Raw genomic sequence first — 24,177 nt, forward strand, 5'->3', positions numbered from 1 at the left:
GCTGTCTGTGAGTATAATACAATTAGTAACTAGTAATGTCAGAAGTATTGTATCCCTCAACACAATCCAGATCCAGTCCTGCCTGATGGACCCTCAAACTTCTTCTACAGCTGAGCAAACTGAAGGCCCAGATCAATGCTTTCAGAGAAAATAAAAAGTATAGCAGTAGCCTCTTACAGGTGAGATAACATAAACCAACACAGGGCAGCAGGAAACATACAGGAAGCACAGTGTTTGTTTCCAGTTACAGAAGGCAGCCTGAGCCACAGCAGGCTCAGCCTGTGAGTCAGGCCTCTCTCTTGGCAGGGACAAGGTACCTGTAGACGTGTTCCTCCTCACTGGCACGGGGAGAAGGGGAGCTGAGCCCGTCTCGAGGAACAGAGGCACTGGAGCTTTTGGCACTAGAGCTGTATATAGGAGACGGGGCCTGAGGCTGTGGAAATAAAATTTGCATTGGAAACAGGGAATGCAGCAAGAATGCACACTCTGCATTGCAACCCCACGTACTCCAGCAGCAAAAAACTGTTACAGCCAACCCAGACCCCATATGAGATGACCTACACCGCAAACAACTGCTTTCCACTTGCCTCAGATTTGCCTATGAGTTGCAGACCTGAGCTGGAAACCCCCAGCAGCCTGCTTTCCACAGGCTACAGGACAGATGACTAACCCTAATCCTGTCACACTACCACACTTTGCTGAAGCATCAGCAATGGGGTTTGAGATCTTTTCTGCTATCTGATCCGACCTCCCCTCACTTCCCAGGTCTGTTTTTATCCGAAGTCATCATCCCTTCTCGCCGTTCCCTCCCCTCATCTAGTCTCTTGAAATACTGTACCAACACACCAAGCACACGCTCTCCCCACCTCCACCAGCGCGTGCCCACTTACTTGCTGGTGGGTGTATCTGGATCCGCTGGGTTGCCACTGCTCTATGGAATCGATCACAGTGCCATTCAGGGCCTCACTGGAAGGCGGCGGAGGCACAGGGGGTGGCACAGCAATCTCCTGGTACGTGTGGTTTCCAGTTGGGTAGGAGTAAGGCGTTTCCTCCGTTAGAAACACTGGTCGCTTAGAGATATGTGAGGTGGTGGATTCCAGGTCTGCCAGTAAGGCGTCTGCAGGAATGAAAAGAAAAACACGCAGTGCTGTGAAGTCCCAGCTGACAGCTTTTGCCTCATTCATAGTATCCACATCAGAAAGTGTTCAGGAGGAATCTACCGAACGCACTGCGAGACGCTGCTGCACCCCGGACTCCCCGTACCAAGAAAAGGATAAGAGGCATCAGAGCAGTCAGGAAAGCTGTGTCAGCCTCACACCTTTGTCTTAACTGGAAAACCACGCAGTAACTGGGACCTGCAGCCACACAGAGTGGGCTTCGCAGAAGAGCAGCCCGCGAGAAACCTGCCTGGAGATTGACTCGCAACAGGATATTGACACAGGCTAATTACAGTCCCCACATCATCATGGAGTCATTTAACGTGGCCATAGACGCTGCTTTTTGCAGGAAACAAGATCTTGGGAGGGGTTTTCTCCATAGTTTAAGGCACTGCAAGAAGCATGCAACTTTCAAATGAGTCTGCTGCTGCGGCAGAAGGAAGACGTGCTTCCACTCTGGACATATCACACAGTAAACTCGTTGCCAGGGCCTGCCAGGTAGACGCAATTTCTTCTCCAGGATACAAATCTCAGCTTGCTGGGTGGAGCCTGCTCACAGATTCCTGAGCAGAACAAAAAACTTCCACTCACTAGAAACACCAGCACTCGTGCCAGGCAGAGGAACCCACACCACAAGGCCAGCACCTCTCAAATCTTAATGCAGGAAGAAATACGCTCCCTCAGCAGCAGAAGGAGAAAACCCACCTTTTGCCTTTCTGGATTTACTCCTGCCATTCCGATCCCCGCACTTCTCTGCTGTGACTCAGGCAGATCCCAGCTTGCTGGGTCTTCTGTCCTGCGATCCCACCCCGCTGAGCCGACTGCAGCCCGGGGTGGGGGAAACTCCAGCAAACAACTGCAGGTCTGCACTGCACACGCTCCATCAGAAAGCCTGGCTGGCCGCCTGCCCAGCTCTCCAGCGAGCTCAAGCACACACCTCTCTAAGGCCATTAGAGAGGAGCTGGGCTGCCGGGGACAGCAGCGCTCTCCATTACAGGAGCATCAGGACGTACCTGCTCGGACCCTGCAGTGACGTGGAGCTCAGCCAGACACCAGTGACATGACTTGAGCAAACCTCGAGGAGAGGCCCTGGGAAGCCCCTGCCCGTGGAGCTCCCACCCCACGCACAGCCCCGGCTGTCAGAGCAGCCTCAGTGAGCAGGAGCTGCCCTTCTCCCACACACAACGGGGAACTCGATTCCCACATTTCGGGGCGAAGGGACGCAGCAGCCTCCTGCAGGCAGGGTGGCAGGGAGCTGAAGGGAGCAGGAGGCAGCAGAACAGCCGCTGAGCCAGCTCACCCTCATGGCTGCCTACCAGCTCCCAAGGGCTGCCACCCGCCAGCCCAAAGCCACTTCCTCAGCACAGCCAAGGCACTTAGCAAGCCTCCAAAAAGGGTCAAATGGAGTACAGCATCATTGCATTACAACACAGGAAGGTGCTGCTTCTATATTCAACTCTTCCACAAAGCAAAGCATCGTAAGAACAAAAAAAGAGCAGTTCTGCGTTCAGATAACAAATCTGCTATTAGCAAATTAAATAGTCCTTTCATTTAGCCAGAAAGATGCTCCAACATCATTTAAACCAAAGGCATCTTCCCAGAGGGACCAAAATAGCCCAGGAACAGATTCCCCAAAGGGACACAGCTTGCTGCTGCTGCAGAAGAATGAGTTTGATCCTCTTTTTAAGCATAAGAGCAGCTGGTGGATTCCACAGTGAAAGGCACAGACATACCTCGGGAGAACACTGAAGAGCTGCAGCTTTCTCAGCCTGGTCCTGTGGCTGCAGGTTTCGTGCACACAACCTCCAACAGAAGTGCTACCCGAGAAGGTGTGGCTTTTGCTTCTCCCCACCAATGACAAAAAGCAAATCAAACTCTACCAGGAAGTAAAAATCTCATGAGGATGAATGGCTCCTCCAGCCCCATATGGGGACCCAAGTGATTTTTCCACCGTCCACCCGCGGCTCCCCCTGCAGGATGGACAGCTGTAACCATCCCACCACACAGCCTCCTCAGCTCAGCTCCCTCTGCTGAACGGTTCCTCGGGCAGAGATGCAGCATGGCACAGAAGGGAGCTCAGCTAAATGCTTATTCAGACAAGTCTGCAGAGTCTGCCAGGGGCACTCTGCTCTCAGGATGCAAAGGAGTTAAGAAGACACTGCAGTTAATGATTAACTTCCCCCCTTCCCTCCTCCTCCTGACTTGAGCAAACGAGGCAGAACTGAGGAACAGGAAGCAAAGGGAGGAGAAAAGGCTGGAGAGGAATCATGCACCCAACTTCCCGACCGATGCCTCAGCAGCTTCAGGCACGCGTGCACGCCTCGCTTCCCCCGTGGCACAGGACCCCTTGCTCTCCTTGCTCCCCCTGTGCTCTGCAAAGCCTCTCTCCCTGTGCCTAACAACTGATGTTGCTCCTCCCCACGCTCGCTGCCACGAGGCAGGGAAGTTCTTCCCCATCCACGTCCGTCCCCGTTTCTGTTTCCAGCCACACGTGCCCTCTCCTGGACCAATTCCAGTTATTGGAACGCAACACGAGGCAAGGGAAGGACGAAAGAAGGGAGGTTTATTGATGGAAAGAAGAGCCACTGCTCTCTTAAGTTTCTTTCACAAAAGAGACCACAGGGACCAGGCAGCCCCAACTTGGATGAGCGTAACGAAGGTGCTGCGCCTTATGCAGCGCTGTCACCACAGCAACTGCTCCACAAATAGAAATACTCAACTCTTAAACAGAAATATTAAAGGCTCTATCGATTTCTCAGCTAATGAAGTGTTCCTTCCCAAGGCAACTGTGTGGCACAGGGCTGCAGGAGGCGTCCATCAGCCACTTGGTGCCATGCAGCCCATAGAGCACAACTGAATGGAGCGACACAGCCGTCAGAGGGCACCAGCACGGCCCGTGAGGACCGAGCAGGAACCCCAGGTGGCAGCAGCTGGCTTGGCACTGACTGCACCTCACTTGGTCACCTACAGCCAGGGTCCTGTCCCTGCTTTCGGGGCACAGAAACCTTCAGTCAGCCCTTCTGTGCTGCAGGGCAGTGTGTGGAAGAGCAAGGGACACTCGCTACCAACAAAGCCACCTCTGCAGTCACCAAGCCCCAGCTCACCATGTGCTACACACAGCGCGTCCCAGGGCACACTGTGCCTCAGCACCACCCAGCACAGCAGCCTGCAGATGTGGGAGAGGCACAGAAGAAGAGTTTTCTTCCCTCCACCCTCAGACTCAAAGCTTGCACACACAAGGGAAATCACGCTCTGACCAGAGGGCTGCCCAGCCCACATCCTGCCCGCTGCGGGAGGACATCTGCGTTCACCTTCAAGCAGCACTTCAATGCTGTGTTTCCTGTGGAGGAGGGACAGCTAAAGTGTGATATCATGATTGATAATTTACTACTAAACAGCGCTCTGAGACATCTAGAGGTCTGGGCACGTCTGACTCTCCCTCATGCGAGAGAAGTCATTACTGTCTATGGGGTTCTTGGGATCCCGACCCTCCAATCCCACACAAAACTCTGCAGATGCATTAGATACGGATGAGCAGCTCCTAACACCAACTGCACTGCTGCCAGCCCCTGTCAGAGCCCTGCCCAACACAGCCCGGGACTGAAACTGCAGCACAACATGCTCTGTGGATGGAGGAAAAGACAGCTGATGTCCAGTGTGCTCAACTCCCCAGAAAAAGCCCTTGCACCAAGACAACCAGCAAGACGAAAGGGCAGGACAGCACCAACTTAGGGGAAGCCCCACTCACCAGTTCAAGTTGCACTGAGAAGAGCACTCATGACCAGAGGTACCCTGTGTGTCCCTGCACACACCTCTCGCATTCCCGGAGCGGGATGCTGCGTGTCAGCACTCGCTGTCCTCTGAATGCTCCCCAGCGTGTGCAGCCCCGGGGTACATTCCTCAGTTTCATGTGATGAAGAGCAGTAGAGCCCACCTGGGGTCACAGCACAGCCCCAAGGCAGAGAACGGAGGTTAACATGGGACCCTTTGTACTGATGAACACAGCAACTCCCTTTTCAATACAGCTGAGCTGTGTTCAGCCCCACTTAATAGATAGTGAGGTGGTTAGAAATGATACTGATGTGTATCTTCCCATATGCAATGCGTGCTCTTGGGTCACTCCCCCCTCCCCATGCCTTCCACACACATCAGAAACACCCCCAGACTGAGGCAGCACAGCAAAGCAGAATGCATTGCCAATCAGCACCAGGGAAGCATGCGCAACAAGGCACTGACAGATCTCCATCTGCCCATCAGCAACAGGTAAATTTGCTTTTGCCTATAAAGGAGAAGCCTCCTATGCCGAGTGTCCAGCATGACTCCAGGCTGAGAGGGCTGGAAACACAGGAACCTCAGCACTAAGATGCCAGCATTAGTGCCAGAAGAGGGAAAACCACCTTGGCTTTCCACGTGGAGTTCATGGCTGAAGATGAGCCATTAAGCCGTGCTGACACTGCACTCTGGAGCATCACCAGTGCAACAAGCAGATCAAAAGAGCCGTGGTCACATTTTCTTCTTCATCTTATCTGCTGGGAAGGAAACGGACACATAACTGAGGCAAGATGCTTCAAGTGCTCCACATATCAGCCTTCCACGTTCAACAGCTGAAACCCACATATGCACACCCCTCAAACCACACACTGCCTGCAGCTCTGCTTCTCACAAGGGACATCTGGAAAGCAAGCAATGCTACAGACAGCATTCTTCACCCAGCCACCACACGGAGCCCTGCTGCAGTGCTCAGACACAGTCCCACCTCCCCACATTGCTCTGCCACGTGTCCCTGACAGCCTAGGCATGGCACACCAGGACAGCAGGTGAGATGTCTGAGCACATGCTGCAGCACTTCCCTTAGCAGAGCACAGCACAAGGTGGCTGCACCTCTCCCATTCCTCCCCACGCAACCAGAACCATGTCAGGCTCTCCTGGGTTAGGCAGCAGTAAATTTGCCACTGACTTGGCAAATGGAAATAGAAAGCAAACTAGCTGCAATTACTGCTGTGAATGAGGACATGGACTTCACGTGACAGCCACATCCCTTGGCCTAAGACCAACTGCAGATCCCCACGTGCAGAATGACAAGCCATTCTCCAGCCACTATTTCTTAACAGCTTAAGATACTGAACTCAGGTCCAGATTTCTGCTGTTGCTTTGAAGAGAACGAGGGGAACTGCACCTACAGAACCAACCACCAAAAGTTCTCACACTCATGTGAGCAGGCTCTTAGCAAAATCCTGAAATCCAAACATTAAAAACCTCCTTAGGTTTAAGTGAGCCTTCCCTCCCTCAGCTCCAGCAACGCCAGCTCACACACAGGGAGACAGCGCAGGGCGGTAACCCAACCCCTGGCAAGACAGATTTACATTGTGAGTAACTGCAAAGGAATGGGGAGCTTGGGTATATTTATCCCGTTAAATGGCCTTTCAGAAGAAACATGTGCAGTGCTCAAAGGAGCACTTTGCATCCCAAGGACTTGCTGGAGCCTCGCTGCACAACTTCTCACTGCCTTCAGGCGTCAGTGGGAGCCCAGAACAGCAACGCTGCTGTCAGCAATCTCCTCTTCTATGGTAAATTCGACTTAGTGAAATCAGGGAGAATTGTAAGAAATCAGACAAACACGAACAGGTGAATGTGGGCATTAACTTCCAGGTAAAAGAAATGCAGTGGCAGGTTCTTATGGCGTTATATCCTAACCAAGGGTTTTCAATGAAAAGTAGTAATAATAATCAGAAGCTGCACGAGCAATAACATCCAAGACTACGTTCAGAATGAGACCTGAAAAACTGCATGTGCTCTTAACTCCTGGTGTTCACTAACTCACATCAACAGAAAGCACGGAAAACAGGCTGGCTTACTCTAAAACATCTCTGGAAGGGAACATTTTAAAGCTGTCTCAAATATAATAGTAATGCTGAAGGTGGTTAGCATCCAGGACACAGCCCTCAGCTCTCCTGTCACACTGTGTCAGATTGTTGTTTAAGACAGAAAAAAATTCAAGGCACGGGAGGTCGGTCATCTGCCAGCCCTAACAACTGCGGGGCTGCCCACGCTGAACTGCCACCGGCATTTTCAGTTCCCATCATCAGGACCCACCCAGGGGAAATTCAGATGACATGGCTGAAAAACCACTGTGCTATTTGCCATGTATGCCAGGGGCTGGTGCTTATTTCTCCTCGTGGAGGTAAGAGAGCAAGCTGTGCCTGGGGTCATGGACACAGCCCTGAGTAAGAGGGATGTCCAGACTGGTATCAGTACTGAGCTGGGCAGCTCCAACAGAGGGCAACAGGTGAAAATCCCTGAAGCTAACATTTCCCCTTAGAAATAAGGGTGGATGGGAAAGGCACAACAAGAACTCATACTGTGACAGACAGAACTGCTTCCAGCATCACCTGGTGGCGGCCACCACAAATCCCACCCACTCACCCCACAACCAAAACACAGCCAAACCCAACAGGGTTCCCCAGGGCAGCAGCCCACGCAGCCAGCTCTGCTCAAACGTTTGCTGGTGGCGGTCACAGAGAAGACACCGCACCGAGGTGTGCTCTGTACGATCAGCTGCAGCAGTGGCTGTGGCTTCCTGACCCAAGCACTGAGCCTTCCTAGGGCTTGTGGCCAACTAACATGCACTACCTCCACCCCAACTCTGGGTTGCAGGGGTGTGCAAACACAGCCGGTCCGACGCTGTTTCAGTGGTTGTCCATTGGTCGTTGCACGTTTGGGGTTTGAGGATGAGCTCAAGCCCCACAGCTTGAGCTGTGGCGGGGCACAGAGCCCCACACTGCCCCTGAACCCACAGACATACACTTCCCCACCGACCCAGCCTCACAGCCATGCAGAAGTTATTCCTTTTAGATAAACTCGCTACGTTTCTTGGAAGCCGCTCTATTGACTGAAGAGGCTCTTAGAAAACATCCTAAAGAGAGTGGCGCCAAAATTCAGCCCTTCTCTAAACTCACAGAATAAATAGTCTGGTTGAGACAGGAAATACTGTACCTCCACCTACCAAACTCTGGACTGGACACAAGCTGAAATCCAGCTCCATCCAGTTGAAAGAAATCCCCCATCCTCCTGTCCCATTCCTGTAATTATCCCATGTCTCTGATGCAGACCACAAAACCTGCAGCCTGAATAGAGAACAATCAGCAGACAGACTCTGATGCTCCCAAATTCAGGAGACATCCCTCACCACCACCAGCCACTACCACGGGCTTTGCAGTCCCACAGCACACTGCTACCGGTGCTGCTCTACTCACAGCAAGCATATGCTTAAGCATCAGCTTTTGATACAGACTACCCCCTCCCATACAACTCGGAAGAAAAGCCAGCTCAGCAAGCTACAAGAGAAGGCATTAAGGGAGCTTGCATCCACTACAGGATCCTTCTGAGGAGTGGAGGCAAGAGAGCAATGTGTGCTTGTCCTGGGAAAACACAGAGGTCAGCGCAAGATCCTTCCTGGAACCCAGCACACCACTTCCTTCCAAATTAACAGAAGCATTTCACTGCACTGCTTAACTGCCCGGTAACCTCAGCAGTGGGGCAGAGTCATTGTGCTGACCCAGCCAGCTCCTGTGCAGCCAGCCACGAGGCTCCCAAGGGCACGGGCACCGCTGGGGGCAGGCAGCAGGCTGCAGGAGGCACCAGAAGCCCCAGGGAAGAAGGGCTCCATGCCTGGAGGGAGCAGCACCAACCCATTACTGGCAGGTGCTGGGAAACCCTTCCAGTGCTGGCTGCATTCACCCCACGGGTTGGCAGGAAGGTAATCTCACCTCACCCAGACTCACAGGGCATGGGATTGTCATCGCAGCAGGCAGGATGACAGACACTGCAGCTGCCATCAAGATCTGTGTCAGCACAGTTTCCTGGATGAAGCAACACACATCCACAGCATTCCTTACAGTCCGGCACGGAGGAACCACAACAGATTTTCCTGCAGGAACAGAGTTTTTCCATTTAGCTCTTAAGCAGTAAATGAGACCCCAGCTCAGGTGGAGGGAAGCAAAGCACCACCTACAAGAGGAATGCACATTCTGCCCCTGGAAAAACCTTCACACCCTTTCTGCTATCTCAGAGCACTCATGAGGTGTTTCACATCACCTTCAATGCTTTGAAGACATCGTTACCCTCACACAAATGAGACACACCCATGAGATTTCTTAAACTTTTGAAAAACCCTGTGTTAAAGAGAACCAGCCTGGCTACGTATGTGCTAACAGCAGCCCGGTCCCAGCATGGCTAACAGCCACACTGCCACAGCGATACGTCCTCCATGTCCTCAGCCCTCTCCGTGGCTGTGGCTATTGCTCTTGGAAATGATCATCAGCAAGACCAGGAGCAACAATCTATCACTGGCTGTGTAGATTCAAGGACAGCTAGAGCAAAGCAGGGCTGTATAGATGCAGCCTAAGCTGGCTGCTGAGGTACGCACTTCTGTGTCCAGGGAGCAGCACCTGAGCTCAGCAGCAGCACTGACACAGCCCTGGTTTCTCAGCCTGCTTGCACCCAAAGGTGTGACCTCCTACTTATTTCTCATTTCCAGAAAGTCCTGGGGAACGTGGGAGGGAGGAGTTACTTCCTGTCACAAACCACATCCACTTTTAAATAGCACAGTTTCCCCCACACCAGAAGTGAAAAGAGCCCTCTTATCGTCCACTGTTTAAATTTACAGTCCTGAGCAGCAACCTCGGCTCATCCCAGGAAAAAACACCCTTTGTTAAGGCTGGTGCAGTAAGCTGAACTCATGCTCTGACTGACAGGGCAGGCCACAGGTGGAGGTGTCAGAGCCACCAAGTGCTGGTGGCAGTGCCAGAGCTCAAACCTCGCGTCCTCCGCAGCACAGATGGGGGAAGAGACAGAACTTAACCGCTTGCGTGGTTCCTTCCCATCTTGATTCACTGCGCTCTCAAGCTGAATCCTAAACAACAGGAAACGATTACCAAAAATGGACAAGCTTAAGTCAAAAAATTCTTCTGCTGTTCTATGAACAATCTTATGAAGGATCAGGAAAGGGTGGGAGAGTCGCAGCCCCGGCACATCCCGTGACACAGCAGCAGAGCTCACCCCACGGCTCACACATGCTGAGGGGCACAAATCTGCACTCCAGCTTTCCAGGCAGGGAAGCTGGAGATTGCACAAGAGAAGTTCGGAAGTGTTCTACCACACTGCAGAGCCTCAACCAGATTTCACTTGGTGCTTCAGCTCACGGCCATCAGAGATTCACACTGAGGAGACAGCACAGGATGACCATCCTGCCCACACGTTACAGCACTCAGCAGAAGTGGGAGCCGTTTCCAGCCAAATTTTTCTGTTAGAGCAGCTGACAGCTCCACACCTTAAACCTAAACCTCCAAGAATTCCATGTGGCATCAATACAACAGGCTGCAACTCGTAGCAAAGCCTGCAGCCACTGCACCCAAGCTCTCACGGGGACCACAAACCAGAACACTCACTGTAAAGTCCGAGTCCCTGACAGCAAAAAACCATCTGCCATGCAGGAGTGGAGCTGACCCTCAGCAGCAAGCAGCTCAATTTAATACGGCAAGTCCACGTTATATCAGAACAGAAAGCAAGCCTGCCTCTCAGACCTGTCCTAAAAATACTGAAGTTGGAATTTCTCAGCCTCATTCTGTTGCCTGCCATGAACCCCACCTGCCACCCCATCTTCGTCAGAAGCCTCTCCTCCGGACAGCAAGTAAACTGATGTTCATACAGGACGTTACAGCTGGCCCCCTGAACAAGAGAAGCAACAATCTGCACAAATTAGATTGCCTTGGTCTCTCAGCCACCAAATTGGAAACAGCTTTCATCTCCAAGGAGGGTAAGCACGGCCTCTGACAGTGCCCTCCCAGCACGGCTCTTCTTGTGCAAGATCTATTTCTGATCTCAGCCTGAGAGCACACAGCTCCTCGGGCACTTCCAGGAAGCCCCAGACAAAGGCACCAGCAAATGGCCACCTCTGACCTCACTGTCTCCAGGAGGGAGCTGAGTTGGCTCGCACAAAGCTATAGGACATTGGCTCTACCAAAGCACGGCCACCCCCACACCGCACAGGGCTGAAGGGCTCCGAGCCGACTGCAGGGGGACAGGTTGGGACACGTGTACGTTTTACATACACGTATGTTTTACACACGTGATGGAGCAGCTGCTGCCAGCTCACTGCTGACCTGGGCTGGATTGCTGCCAGCACCCTGGGAGGGAAAAAGCTCAAGAAATACTAATCACAGACGTATGAACATTTTAGTACTCCTTCTACCCCTCTCATGCAAAAGGGCAATTAAAGCTTCCCCATGCACACCATAGGATTTTTTACTTGCTGCTGGTTTCCTTCAGAACGTTTCTAGAAACAGGGATCAACATTCAGAAAAGAATCCAACAAGATCTGCTCCTCCTCTGCCAAAACAACAAAAATTAATCATGAAAACCAAACAAGCAGCACTGAGCTGACCCCTCAGGGGCAATTTCCCAGGGCCAAAGCTGATCAAAATACCAGCTCCCTTGTACTCCTGCAGGAAGAGGGGCTCAGCCCAGGCAGCTATCTGAGGAACCAGACCCTTCCTGCTGGAGCAGCACGCAGATCCACAGCCCACTAGGTCAGACAGTGCTGCTCCACAGGCTGCCACACCTCAGCCACGCTGCTGTCTTCAAGCTAGATACGCCACACTGATGCCATGTAATTCATACACTGCCAAAAGTCCATCTGCAGTGAAAGCAAGGGTTCCTCTACCTCTTACTCTCCTTCCCACACGCCGATGCTGGGAGCGAACGCCGCATGTCTCCTGCAGCAGAGCAGCAGCTCTCTTCTTCCAGGTCTTCCCAGAAAACAGAGGGGCAGAGAACTGTACTGAGAGCAAGGACAGTATGCAGGAGTGCAACAAGCCCCCAGCACCTGTGCACCAGATGCTGCTCAGCCCCTTGCTGTATGTGTTTGACAAAACAGCCAAAAGCAGAGGTGTGTGGCACCCAGCTATTTCCAAGCAGCCCTCCACGTGCCCACTGAAAGGAGGACAGACATTTTAATGGCATTTTTTAAGCCCTGGGTGGACTGCATTTGCATAACTGTAGGCAGCACTGAAGTTACAGTATGTACTAATGAGTCGCAGATAGGTCTTCTGGCTTCCAAACCTTTGGGCCACACCAGCCCTCCTCCGCTCATGATTTCAGGGCCCCCAGGTGGAACTGAGGCATTAGTAAATGTGAGATTTAACAGGACACCTCACAGCTGCGGAGCACTTCCCTCCTGCAGATCATAACGTGGAACTGCTGATTCTACTCATCTGGGGAAGGAAAACATCACATCTGAAGATCACCAGAGTGCCAGGGAACAGCGAGCACCACAGAGCTCAGGATACGGTTTCACAAGATGCAGAAAGACAAATTAACAGCTCACCACTGCCAAAAATGGAGAGGTTTTACTCACTCTTCCAGACATGCGCTGCTGCCACTCACATCTCTTTGCTCCGGCTCTTACAAGACCCCTCCACCAACCAGTTTAACAGAATACAGAGGTGAGCAGAGCAAGCAGCAAGAAGGATGGGGTACATCCACAGGCAGAGGAGGCAGCAGAAGGAAGGTACAGGAGATGGAAGACCAGCACCCCTTCCAGCAGGGCTCAGCCAGCCCCCTGGCACAGCTTCCTGCAGGACCACTTCAGATCCAGCACCTCATCTGATGAAAAACTGTTGGAGTTAGCATGTTCTCACTTATTACCTCCCTTTTACAAAGTAAGAGAAACAGGGAAGCATGTGGACCTGTAACCAAATAAAGGGAAGGATAAGATTTGCACAGTTGTTTCATAGACATGAAACTTAAGGGAAGAAAAAACCTGCATCTTTTAAACAGTGGAAATCCTATCCAAACAGCATCGACAGATCTGAATACAGACCCTTCCAGGCAAAGCGCCAACGGCAAAATTTGAGACACCCATAAAGATGATGAAACGAAGGACAGAAGTATTAGTTCAAATTCCGAATTCATTACAGGCATTAGAAGCACAAATCCTGCCCGTGAGATACAGAACCCTCTGACCAAGCAGGAGACCAGCAGCAGGCTGAGCAAACACTGCCATCAGATCCTCCCTTAGTACAGCCTCACTGGACACTCCCAATACGAAGGGTACCATAACACAAACCTGGAAGTTCCCAGCTTACCAGAGGTTATTCCATGCACAGTAGCAACTTGCCCTTAGTAACAAGCACAGCTCTGAAGAGCATAAATGCAAGCAAAGTCCAACAAATGCAAATCTGCCCTTCAAAACCACAGTGTCTCACGCTGGAAAACCTTATGCCTGCAAGGAGAAACATCACTCGGATACTGAAAATAACTCTCTTGTCAAGAAGTCTGAAGTTTGCCAAACGTGCCATATGGTTTAACTGGTGTTTTATAAACTTGGCTACCATCAGAATACGCTCAAAATGGTGGCTCCTTCTTTTCAGGAAGCTGTTGTTTCTGTAAGGGTGCTCTGCAACAGCGTGGGAGCAGACTTGGAAGCAACGGCGACTTCTGCCCAAGCCAAGAAGTGTGAAGTCATCACCGGGAAGGACCTGCACGAAGCACCGCCAGCAGCGAGGTGCAAACTCCCCGAGCAGGGCAGGGGGAAACAACACAACACGTAACGCTGCTCAGCCACGTAGATCTTGTAACTATAATAGGAAGAAAGCTTAAAAATGGGGTTTACAATGAGCGCAGTACTGAAACCTAAAGATAACCCAAACACGGCGGTGAGCAGCACCTTCAAATGTCTGCCTCCTGGAAAAGACCGCAGAGCATATGGGGGCAAAGAGCCCATGGTAAAAAATCTTTTCTTCTCTCTTTATTCTTTTTTCCTTTTTAACTTCAACAGAAGCCAATGGGAACGGCAGGAGAACGTTCCAGAACTGAATGTGGGCCTTGGTTCCCCCGGTGAGCTCTGGGAGATGTGGGTGGCAGCCCCAGGACTTTGTGTTTCTCCCAGCAGCAGCAGGACATGGCCCAAGAGCTACAAAGAAACCCACAGAATAAGAGGAAACTGTTAAAGCCAGACAGAAAACTGCACTGAATGTAACCAGAGAATGGAGCAGACTTCAGGCATCTGAGGTTTTCTCATGTCCTCGTGCCACACCAAGGCAGATGAGCGACGGTTCTGCTCATCCCACAGCAGAACCCTCACCAGCACCTTGCTGCTTCCTCACCTGCCAGAGCAATAACGAGCACCCTTCTCCAAAAGCAGTGTTAATTAAGCTCTGCACGCGAGCACTCTACTCTGACAACAGGAGGCTGCTTTGCTCACAAGAGAACTCATGACCACAGAAGACCACAATTAAAAAATAAAGATGGAAACAGAGTAGAAAGATTTTGGGAGGTAGAAGATGAGTAAAAGAGACCTATCTCCAGAGCTGACCAAAAATGGAAATGCCAGCAATGCTGAAATAGAAGCGGCATGAGAATAACTTCCCTCTGTAGGTACGTGAAATAAATCCTTCTGCAAATCACTTTCTAAAAAAGGGTTTTCTGTGCGATCTCTGGTTGTCCCTCCACCCATTCCTAAGACACAGATCACCAACCAGCTGAGAACTGGGGAAAATATCCTGCAGTGATTTGCAGAAGTCGAGATTCCTGGTTCCTCCATCTCTGCTTTGCTGAAAATTAAGTTGACTTTGCTTGTCTCAACCCATCATAATCTTACCCTTGCTCAGGGTACAGCAGGGATAACAGAATTCCGTTCATTTTCTTGCCGAGTTCCTCAATGCATACTTATCTTAGACACAGGCATACCTACTCACATCACTTTAAAATTAATCTGATCCACTTCAGAGCCACTTTGGCATTCACATCCTGCAGAGAACCAGATGGGCCGGGCCCGATCGCTTACATGTTATGCACACAAGGACAACATCCCCTCCCCACACACACTCAGCAATGCATCTGCCCACTCCCTGAGGACAGTATCCCACTCCTACCTCTGCTACAAACTCACGTTTCACTGCTTAAAGCAGCAGGAGAACAGACTAACCTCAACTCCTTCCCCAGCAAAACTTCCCACTTTTCACCAACGGCCGTTTCTGCCGAGCGAGCGCTGAACGCGCTGCATTCCACTTCATTAAAACAATTACTCAGAAGGCAGCCAACAATGACATAAAGCTTCCTCCACACCCCCCTGGCCCCCAGCTCCGCTGGGCAGGACCTCACTGAGCCACAGAGCACGGTGCTGGCTGGGCCGGCCACGGAGAGCATCTTTCCAACACTGACAGCAGGGTCAGAGGAGCCCAATGGGCCCCAAAAGCTCCAAATGGGGTCCCCCGTATGCGGGACCACAGAGATCCGTTGGTGTCATTTGGTGGCAAATTAGCATCTGTCACATTGCGCCTGTGCCCAGCTCTTTGAGCAAAATGAATGCTAACCTGGCAGATCTGGTCTAAGACTCGCACAGCCAAGGCTTCCCTGCATGGTCCTGACACAGAAGGCACTGGAAGTGCCAGATTTAAGCCATCAAGAAGCAGAGGAGCAGCGTGCCATAGCAGCTGTGCTGGCCAGGCACTGCCAAGGGAGGTGCTCAGGGAGCAAGAGCCCCGACCTGCCAGATCACCAGCAGGGCAGGCTGACAATGATGAGCTCCACGTTAGAGGAGCCTGCCTGACAAACACATCCCAAACTTCCACGCACTTGGCCTCACTGACAGTTCGAGCTCCCCACATTTCACAGCAGAAATAAAAGGCAGCTTCTCCTGGCATGCACCGCTCACCCACCCACGCCAGAGCTGGCCGCTGATAAGAGGTTTCATGACGTGGCCGAAATGGCATCCCGCTCCCTCCCCCAGCGCCCGGCGCTCTGCAGGGATCATGTCCAACTGCTGGAGCTGCTCACGGCTGCAGAGCAGCTCCAGCTGTGCCTCGTGCTGCCTAAGCAGACACGGCCCAAGAAGAGCTTCCTCCACACGAACAAGAGGGAAAGCTGTAAAGCCTATCTGTGCTTCTCAGCATCTCATTCTGTGGGTCACCTCTACCCCAGAGGGCAACTTGCTAGCAGCACCCACCAACCCTGCTTGTGAGGCAACCACTGGTGCTGAGGAATGGGGAACAAAGACATAACTAGTGGCCAAAGGACAGGCAGCGAGGGCAGCCGGCCGGCCTGCCGCCTTACTGCAGCCTCTGGGGCATCGGGGAGCTCAGCTGAGTGTGCAGATGGCCTCAGGCTCCTCTGTCTGAGGACCCAGTTCAACAAAGCGGCTCCAACCAAACAGAACTCCTTTCAGAAAGAGCCCTGAACTTGTTCAGACCCAAAGAGGCTGGAACAAGGCAGTATTAAATTCCTAATCCTCAGCAAATCATTTACAGCCCTCCTGCCCGTGACCTTTGCCAATTACAGTTTTCTTTGCCCTCTTCCACTCACAGGAAAACCCGACCCAGCCGCAGTGCCTGGGCTGCCACAAGCTTCCCCAGAGCAGGGAGAGAAGGTCCCTGCTCACCTTGCCCAAGATCCTACAGTGACACAGACAGACACGGATTGATTCCACTCGCCAGCTCAGTGTTGTGACAAAAACATGGGACTGGTTTATTCCTGGAGACCCCATGCAGTCTGCCTTACAGCTAAGCCATTTAAAGCACAATTCCCCATGCAAAGCGTCATTCAGAAAGTTCATTCCCCGGAGCAGCACTTTTGTTGTTGGGTTTTGCAAATGTTCTTTGCAACGTTCGCAAAACGTTGGAGGTTTAAGCAAGTGCAATGGGGAGTAAAAGTCAAGCAAGGAAGCTGCAGCCACAGCACGCTGCCAGCCGGCCCTACAAAGCCATCCACAACGAGCTCACACGTGACAGGAGTGCTGTGACGAGCAGGGTGTCAAACAGCACCTGAAGTCTTCCAGCTCCCCCCAACCTCACGTAATTCACTTCTACTAAACTCGTTCACAGAGCAGAGGACGGCCCTGGAGCAGTGCAGGAGGAAGGACCAGGGCACTAGCAGTGCTGGCTGCCTCCTCCCCAGGCTGCCCTGCACGCTCTTGGATCTGCAGCACAGAGCTTCCTCCAATGGCTTCGGAGAAGTTTCCCATGTAAGTTCAGAATAACTACTGCCCGCTGCATTTGTACGAGCAGGAAAAAAAAATGCTCACCAGATTCCTAAAGAGCACAAGCACGAAACCTCTGGGACACGAGCTCCTATGGCTGGAACACCAAGAACACCAAAGTCATTCCCACTCCGCTTTGTTTGCTTTATGAGGATTTATAAACATAACTTCAAAGTGTCCAAACGCTCCGGATCCCCTGCCCAGAAAGCCCGGCCAGCTGCCCTGTGCCGTCCTGGTGCCATGAGAACAAGCACAGACAGGGGAAAAACAAAATTACAAGTGATATGTCACAGTCCTGTGTTACTTTTTTTGTGGTGTATCTTTAGCACACGACATTCTTTGAATGACTTCACGACATTTTGTGGCAAAGACTTGGAGCAGAACTGCTGTGGGGAACATGGGAGGGAAAGGAAATCTCTCCCCGCTCACAGACTGCCCTAACAGGGGATGCAGAAAGGATGAGCAATCAGAAAGGCAGCACGGGAACATAAACAGAGCTGAGAACAGGCACGTATAAATCTAACTCAAACTTGCCACTGTGTGTTTTTCCAGCAAGAGCAATGGGAAGCGTGAAAGAGCGACTGTTCTGAGACCCTGTGGGATGCTGTTCTAGAAACACAAAGATTGCAATCAATGTTAGCCACGCTTTGCAGGTAAGGAGCTGTCAGCCCTGTGGCACAGACGAAAACACTCCTTCCAATCCACTTACCTCCAGCCCAAAACAGAGAGCAGCAGCCCGGCTCCTGCACCGCACTGAGTGCAAGGGAGCACTGCTTCCCAACCCAGCAGCACAAAGCTGCCAGGGCTGGCTGAGAGGGCTGGTGTCCTGTGGGTCAGCACCGGTCCACCCCACAGCCCCGCTCACTACGTAAGCAGAAGCACACAAGGGATGGGGAGGCAGGAATCACCATTTTTGGCTGCAATCTGAAACCGAACTGGATGAGATATACAGCGAGATGTTACACAGACTGAGAAACAAGAACAGGACCCAAATGCCTCCTCAGTTCCCCACTCAGCATTTTAAATGTAATGCCTAACAGCCGTGACATCCCGTACTTCCAGGGAGCGCCATCAGACCTCAGTACAGACAGAGCAGATGAGGAAGCAACTTGCTCCCCGTGTCCCATCTCCCTGCAGTACACAGGGCAGCTCCTCCGGACAATGCTTCACTTTGATGCAGCTGAAGCAGAAGAGAGTGTTCATTAACAGCTTCCGCATCACACAGAACGGGGCACAGATCAGCACACACAGACAGCAGCACAGCCCGAGCCGTGGGCTCAGACCCCACTCACACACATTGCTTTCCCATCAGCGTAACACGGCTGAGCACAGAGCCTGCCCCGGCTTCCCCCAAAGCTGCAGGAGCTCTGGGGTATCATGGCTAACGAGGCTCTCTGATTCTGACAGATCTGTCTCGCGGCTGTGGGCTGTTTCCTGCGCTCCTGCAGCTGCACTGCTGTCACAGAGATTCAGTCTAAGGAATTCAGACATTTCTGTCTTCAGAGTAGGTCAGAAAAACCACCCCGATGTCACCAGAAGTGCACTGGTATCACTTGTTCTGCTGCCAGGCTCCAGAATTCTGACATTTCTGGAGCTTCACGTTTTGTACAATACAGTTTAAGGGGGAAGTGGATGAGGAAAAAAGGATGAAGGGAAATCGAGGTGCTGTGATTCCCCAAGAGGGAGCAGGCAGTGTGATGCAGCTACCCATTTCTTCGTCTAATGGTTGAGATGGTGTCCGAAGATTGGTTTAAACCAGGAGGGCAGCTGAACACTCGGGGTAAGCTGACCTCTCCCAGACAGAGACAAAGCAGCTAAAGACAGCGCGGAGTCCCGGCTTTCCATGGAAATAGAGCAGCAAAAGAAGCCTCTCTGCAGCACACACTGCTCGAGGCAGAGGACTCCCTGTCTGAGCTGCTCAGGACAATGAAGCCCCTGTTTTACAAGGGCTCAGAACAGCTAAGGAGCTGAAACAAGTCAGAACCCCATTGTGCAGAGCAGCAGCTCTGTTTGCAGTCTTCTCACCCAGCACCATGAACAACTCAGAAACTTGAGCCAGCAGAAAGCCCGAGCACCAAACCACCTGAGCAGCCCTTCCCCCCACAGCCAACCCTCAGCATTTCACAGTGAACATTTCAAATGAAACCAAAACCCACTACGTATGATTTCAGATGGGAGGAACAGCCGGGGGCAGGCAGGCACCCCTGAGGCTGACAGCACAGACCTGCCAAGAGAGATGGCAGGCAGACCCCCTCCACGTGCCCATGAGCAAGCAGCAGTAAGCCAGTCCTCAGGGGGATAAGCCATGAAGACGGGGTGGATGGAAGAGACAGCTCTTAAAGTACAATCTCTTGTGCTGCTGAAATCTGTGCCCCAAGTTTCAAAGCCATGTTTTTAAAGCCTATGGAACTGCAAAGCCTCTGAAAGAAAGTTTGTAAAAGCAACACCGCTTCTGCCTGGAGTTGCCAAAGCTCTCAGTAAATAAATAACACTCCACATGACTTAGACAAGGTAGTGCCACAGAACCAGGAATAATTCAACGGCTCAATCTGCCTGGAGCAAATGCATGTGACAGATCACCTGTTGCTGGGGGCACAGCACGTAGCACCGCACTGCGGGAAGCTCAGGGGGTGGGTGATACTCCCAAGTTAGGACCTGCACTCCTCAGGACCAGGTTTTATTCTCCACACCCATTCACAGCACCTCAGAACGCCAGCACAGCAGCGAGCTTCCTGCCCAGCTCCAAGCACGTCCGCAAAGCACTTCCTCTGAGGCTGAGGGCAGGCAATGCGAGCCTGGCCAGCTGCCCAGGCTCCCCACCCCCCGTCCCCACCATGTGCTGCTGCAGTTTTGTCAGGCCCAGCACTGCTGGGACGCAGCTTCCTGCAGGGGCTGTGCACCGCGACGCCATTCCTCTGGCACTGTGGGTGGGGAAAAAAAAATAAAATCAACAGCAAAGTCTTTTCACCTCCAAACAAATCCCCCAGTGCAACCCAAACCCACTCTCACTGGTGTTTCATAACCTGTCCTGATCAAGCAAGGTTACCTCTGGGTCTGAATTTCACAGTGCAGGAGTACGCACTGACCAACATCCCATCAGCTCCTCTGGAAGGGCGGGGAATGGACCAAAGATTTCTGATAAATCAGGGGAGTTAGGAGCAGAGACATCTCTAGCACTGTGAGGTGCTCCCTCGAGCCCAGCCAGGCCTGACAGCAGTTCCTGCACCACACAGAGCACAGGGCAGGGACACCTTAGCTAACCTGATGCAGCACCAACTCGGAGCCTACACAGCATACTGGCTCAGCACAGCACTTCGCTTTCCATGTGTCCCAAACACAGAATGGCTTGGGTTGGAAGGGACCCCAGGGATCACCGAGTTCCAACCCCCTGCCACAGGGAGGGCCCCCAACCTCCAGAGCTGGTACCAGACCAGGCTGCCCAGGGCTCCATCCAACCTGGTCCTGAACACCTCCAGGGATGGGGCACCCACAGCCTCCCTGGGAGCTGTGCCAGCACCTCACTGCTCTCTGTGTGAAGAGCTTCCCCCTCACATCCGAAAGGTGAGAGCCCTTAGAAAAGTAAGGGAGCAACAGTGATTTGCAGAGGGAAAGCAGCTAGTGGGCTCTTAAGATTAATTCTGTAGATTTAGGAGAGAGAAAAAGGGCTTTTCTCATCCGGATGGTTACTGTTAGATCATCAGGTGCCGTCCGACCTGAAAGACCGCACAAAAACAGAGAAGGACCCGACGTAAGCGCGCCCCGATGACACCAAGTTGTTGAGACACAGAAGGCGAGATTAGAACTCCCACTCCTCATCGCGCTACCGTGCAACACCTCCGAAGAGCAAAAGAGGTCCCGGCTCGGAGCTTCCCAGCCCTTCAGCTCCACGCTCCTCCGGGGGCGGCACGCAGCCACGGCGCGGCCGTGGAGGAACGCGGCGGGGGCCGCCACGGAGCCGCCCCTTCCCCGCGGCACCGGACCGCGGCCCCTCCGCAGCCCTCCGCCACCGCTTCCACGCGCGGAGCTCGGCCGCACCCCGCGCGCGCGGGCCGGGAGCGGGCAGGCGGGGCCGAGCCGTGCCGTGCCCCGGGCCCGAGCACGGCCCCGCGGGGAGCCCCGGCCGCCGGCACGGACCCCGGCCGAGCCCCGCGGACACAGGAACGACCCCGGCCCGCCTCGACGCCGGGGAACTCACCGAGGTCGTCCATGGTGCCGGTGCAGCCGCCGCCGCCCGCTCTCCTCGGCGTCTCGCAACTTTCCCGCCCCGCCCCCGCGCGTGCCCGCCGCCTGCGCGCTCCCGGCGGCGCCGCGCGTGCCCGTGTCCGCCCCCTGCCGGCGGGAGCGGAGGGAACGCCCCGGCGCGGCGCGGCACGGTTGGGGCGGGCGCGCTCCGGCTTAGTGCCGGGGGCTGCAGGGGGCGGTGAGGGCCGATCCGGCCCCCGCCCCCAAAATTAAAAGCGGTTCTGCCCCGAAGCTCGAGCCCGTAGGGCACCGCGACCCATCTGCTCCCTTATCCTCCGCAGGAGTTGTGATGGGAGTTATCGCAGCCGGGAGTGAAGTCAGCGAGTCAGCGCCAAGCGGAGCGCTTCCCTCCGCGCCGGCCCCACGCGGGACACCGGCTGCACTGACAAACCGAGCTGCCACGGATCACCCAGCGGGGCCGCGAGCTGCGCTCCTCCCCGCAGCCCAGCGGCAACTGCAGCCCGGCATCCCAAACCACGGTCCCACCCCACAGCCGCCCCCCCACCCCGCACTCTCTGCTCTTTACACTATGATTCAGTCTCCGTAGAGACTGTCAAAAATTGCCAATGCCGACTATATTTCAAGTCGTCATGGCGGGGTATTGGGAAAAGTTTTCAATTAGCAATAATCGCGCCTCGGATTAACCTCATTGGCTACGATACTGCCACTGCGCAAAGCTGACCGCCCCTTCCCGCCGCCGCCACCCCAGGCCCCGGGGCCACCGCGAATGTCACGGTGAGCGGCCTCACACCGCCGCCGGCCCCCCGCCCGCACCGCCGCCGCTCCCGCCCGGTACCGCGGCCCCGGGCTCGCCGCGAGCAGTGCGGATCCCGGTGGCGCCGAGCCCCGCGCCGGTTGGCGGGCGACCGCGAGGCATGCTGGGAACGCTATGCAAAGTAGGCGCGACGTCACGCGGGAAACCCGGGTTCTCCCCACAGCGCGGCCCCGCCCGCGGGTACCGCGCGCTCTCCGCCGCTGCCGGGGACGCGGAGCTCCGTCTGGGAGCAGCTCGAGGCGGCGAGCTGCACCGTACGGAACGCAAAGGTGAAAAACCTGCGGGGAATTCCCTCCGTGTTGCCACCGCTCTGTCATTTAACCACGAGTAGTCAGCCTCCGGAGAGGCTCTCAAAAATTGCCAATGCCGACTATATTTCAAGTCGTCATGGCGGGGTATTGGGAAAAGTTTTCAACTAGCAATAATCGCGCCTCGGATAAACCTCATTGGCTACGATACTGCCACTGCGCAAAGCTGACCCAACCCTGCGCGCCGCCGCGGGCCCCGCAGCCGCACCGCTGCCTATGTCAGAGCGCGTCCCCGCGCCCCCGCGCGCCCCCCGCCCCGCGCGTCCCCGCCGCTGTCCCGCCGCTCCCGGAGCGCCGCTGTGTACGGGCGGAGCGCGGCGGAGCGGAGCGGCGGCGGAGCTGACCCGCGGGGCGCGCCGGGAGCCCGCTATGGTGATGAGCGCGGGGAGGGAAGGCCGCCCCGGCACTCCGCGTCCCGCCCCTGCGGGCGGTGCTCGGCGGCGGGGAGGGGTTACGGGGGGCGCGCTCAGATCCGACGGTTTGCCGCGAATACGGATTGAACGGGGAGGCTGAAACCTGCGCCTAGCGGAGAGGCACAGCCCGGCAGGAGCGGGCAAGGCAGGCAGCACGGCGGATGAGTTCCGGCCGGGATCCGCTGGCCCAGAACCTCCGAATAACCGCGGTGCGGAGAATCAGTGCCTGCAGAAAGCCCGCACGGAAACCGAGCAGCTTCCTTGCAAGCCGAGGGAACGGCCTTGGCAGGCTGTAACGCGGGATTTTTCAGCCGATGTTACTTATATTACTTTATTCCCGGCCGTTTCCTACAGGGCAGCTGCGAGCACTCGGTGCTTTCCGAGCTTGGCACCGCTTGAGGCTCCTGCTCTTTGAACCTCGGGAGCTGTAGTCACCGCGCTGAGCTGTGCGCGGACTGCGTTTCCCACAAAGCCGTGCCGGCACGAAGCCCTCCCCGGAGCTGGCCGCCATGCAAGGTACGCGTCTGTGCTCTGATCACCCTAGCGTTGCTGTCCCCCCAGCCGCCTCGCTCTGTTACAGCAGGACGGACCCGGCTGTCCCGGTGAATCCCCAGCCTGTCCTCTGCCTGCGGAGCGTTTGGGGTGGGTGCTAAAGCCACCGCCATCCGGGGGTTTCGGGTTGTGCTGCTGACATCTGCTTGGGTTTTCAGAGCAGCCCTGCGTTTCACAAGAAGCGTTCCGCCCTCTGTAAGCTTTTCCCTGGCCCTGTTCTGGTGCTTTGCAGTGTCTCTCAGATGTATTATCTTTGCTTCTAAGCCTTCCCCCTGCTTCCCTCTCTCGTGGGCCAGCCTACACGCTGCCTCCATCTGTGGGTCAGGTTGTCACAGCTCCATTTTATTCCTCATCAAAATATTTCCTTCTGAGAGCTCTCCTGATGGTAAGGGGCAGGAACGGGGCGCTGCCATCAGTGGAAGCAGCTGGAGCACCACAGCTGGCAGCATCACAATGGGTGCTGTTCTCAGAGCCAATTACTGCTCCTCAGGAAAGCGTACCTCCTGAGTGGTCCTCTCTGTGACCGGGACGTGGGAATGAGGAATGCTGTCCCATTTCTAAATTAGTGTGGGTTGCTCTACAACAACAACAAAAAAAACAAGCTCAAAGAACGATCAGCATCATCTGCTGGAGAAGTCCAAGGAAACATGTTCGGGGATACGCTCTCCGCTTTCATTTACCTGCCTCGTGCTCCGTT

The 24,177-nt window shown here is 54.1% G+C and overlaps 1 protein-coding gene and 2 non-coding genes across 4 annotated transcripts in view; all 3 read right to left on the bottom strand.

Moving 5' to 3' along the window:
* The window catches only part of LOC136050185 (paxillin), a 38,059-nt gene extending 16,607 nt beyond the window's left edge, over nt 1–21,452 (bottom strand). For both annotated transcript variants that reach the window (XM_065738876.1, XM_065738875.1), the window contains exons 1-3: nt 21,386–21,452; nt 891–1,117; nt 318–433 (exon numbers count right to left, since the gene is read on the bottom strand). In XM_065738876.1, the coding sequence (XP_065594948.1) occupies nt 318–433; nt 891–1,117; nt 21,386–21,398 (356 nt within the window). In that variant the 5' untranslated portion in view covers nt 21,399–21,452. The remainder of the gene's footprint in view (nt 1–317; nt 434–890; nt 1,118–21,385) is intronic.
* Nucleotides 21,453–21,970: 518 nt separating this feature from the next.
* Nucleotides 21,971–22,111, bottom strand: LOC136050434 (U4 spliceosomal RNA). The gene has a single exon (XR_010622386.1). It is a non-coding gene; the product is annotated as a U4 spliceosomal RNA (small nuclear RNA).
* Nucleotides 22,112–22,542: 431 nt separating this feature from the next.
* On the bottom strand, nt 22,543–22,683 carry LOC136050433 (U4 spliceosomal RNA). Its single transcript, XR_010622385.1, has one exon. It is a non-coding gene; the product is annotated as a U4 spliceosomal RNA (small nuclear RNA).
* Between the last annotated feature and the right edge of the window lie 1,494 nt (nt 22,684–24,177).

Source organism: Cyrtonyx montezumae, unplaced genomic scaffold, assembly GCF_038088225.1.
Source record: "Cyrtonyx montezumae isolate F1298 unplaced genomic scaffold, pur_monq_1.0 scaffold_23, whole genome shotgun sequence".
In the NCBI taxonomy this organism is placed as follows: domain Eukaryota; kingdom Metazoa; phylum Chordata; class Aves; order Galliformes; family Odontophoridae; genus Cyrtonyx; species Cyrtonyx montezumae.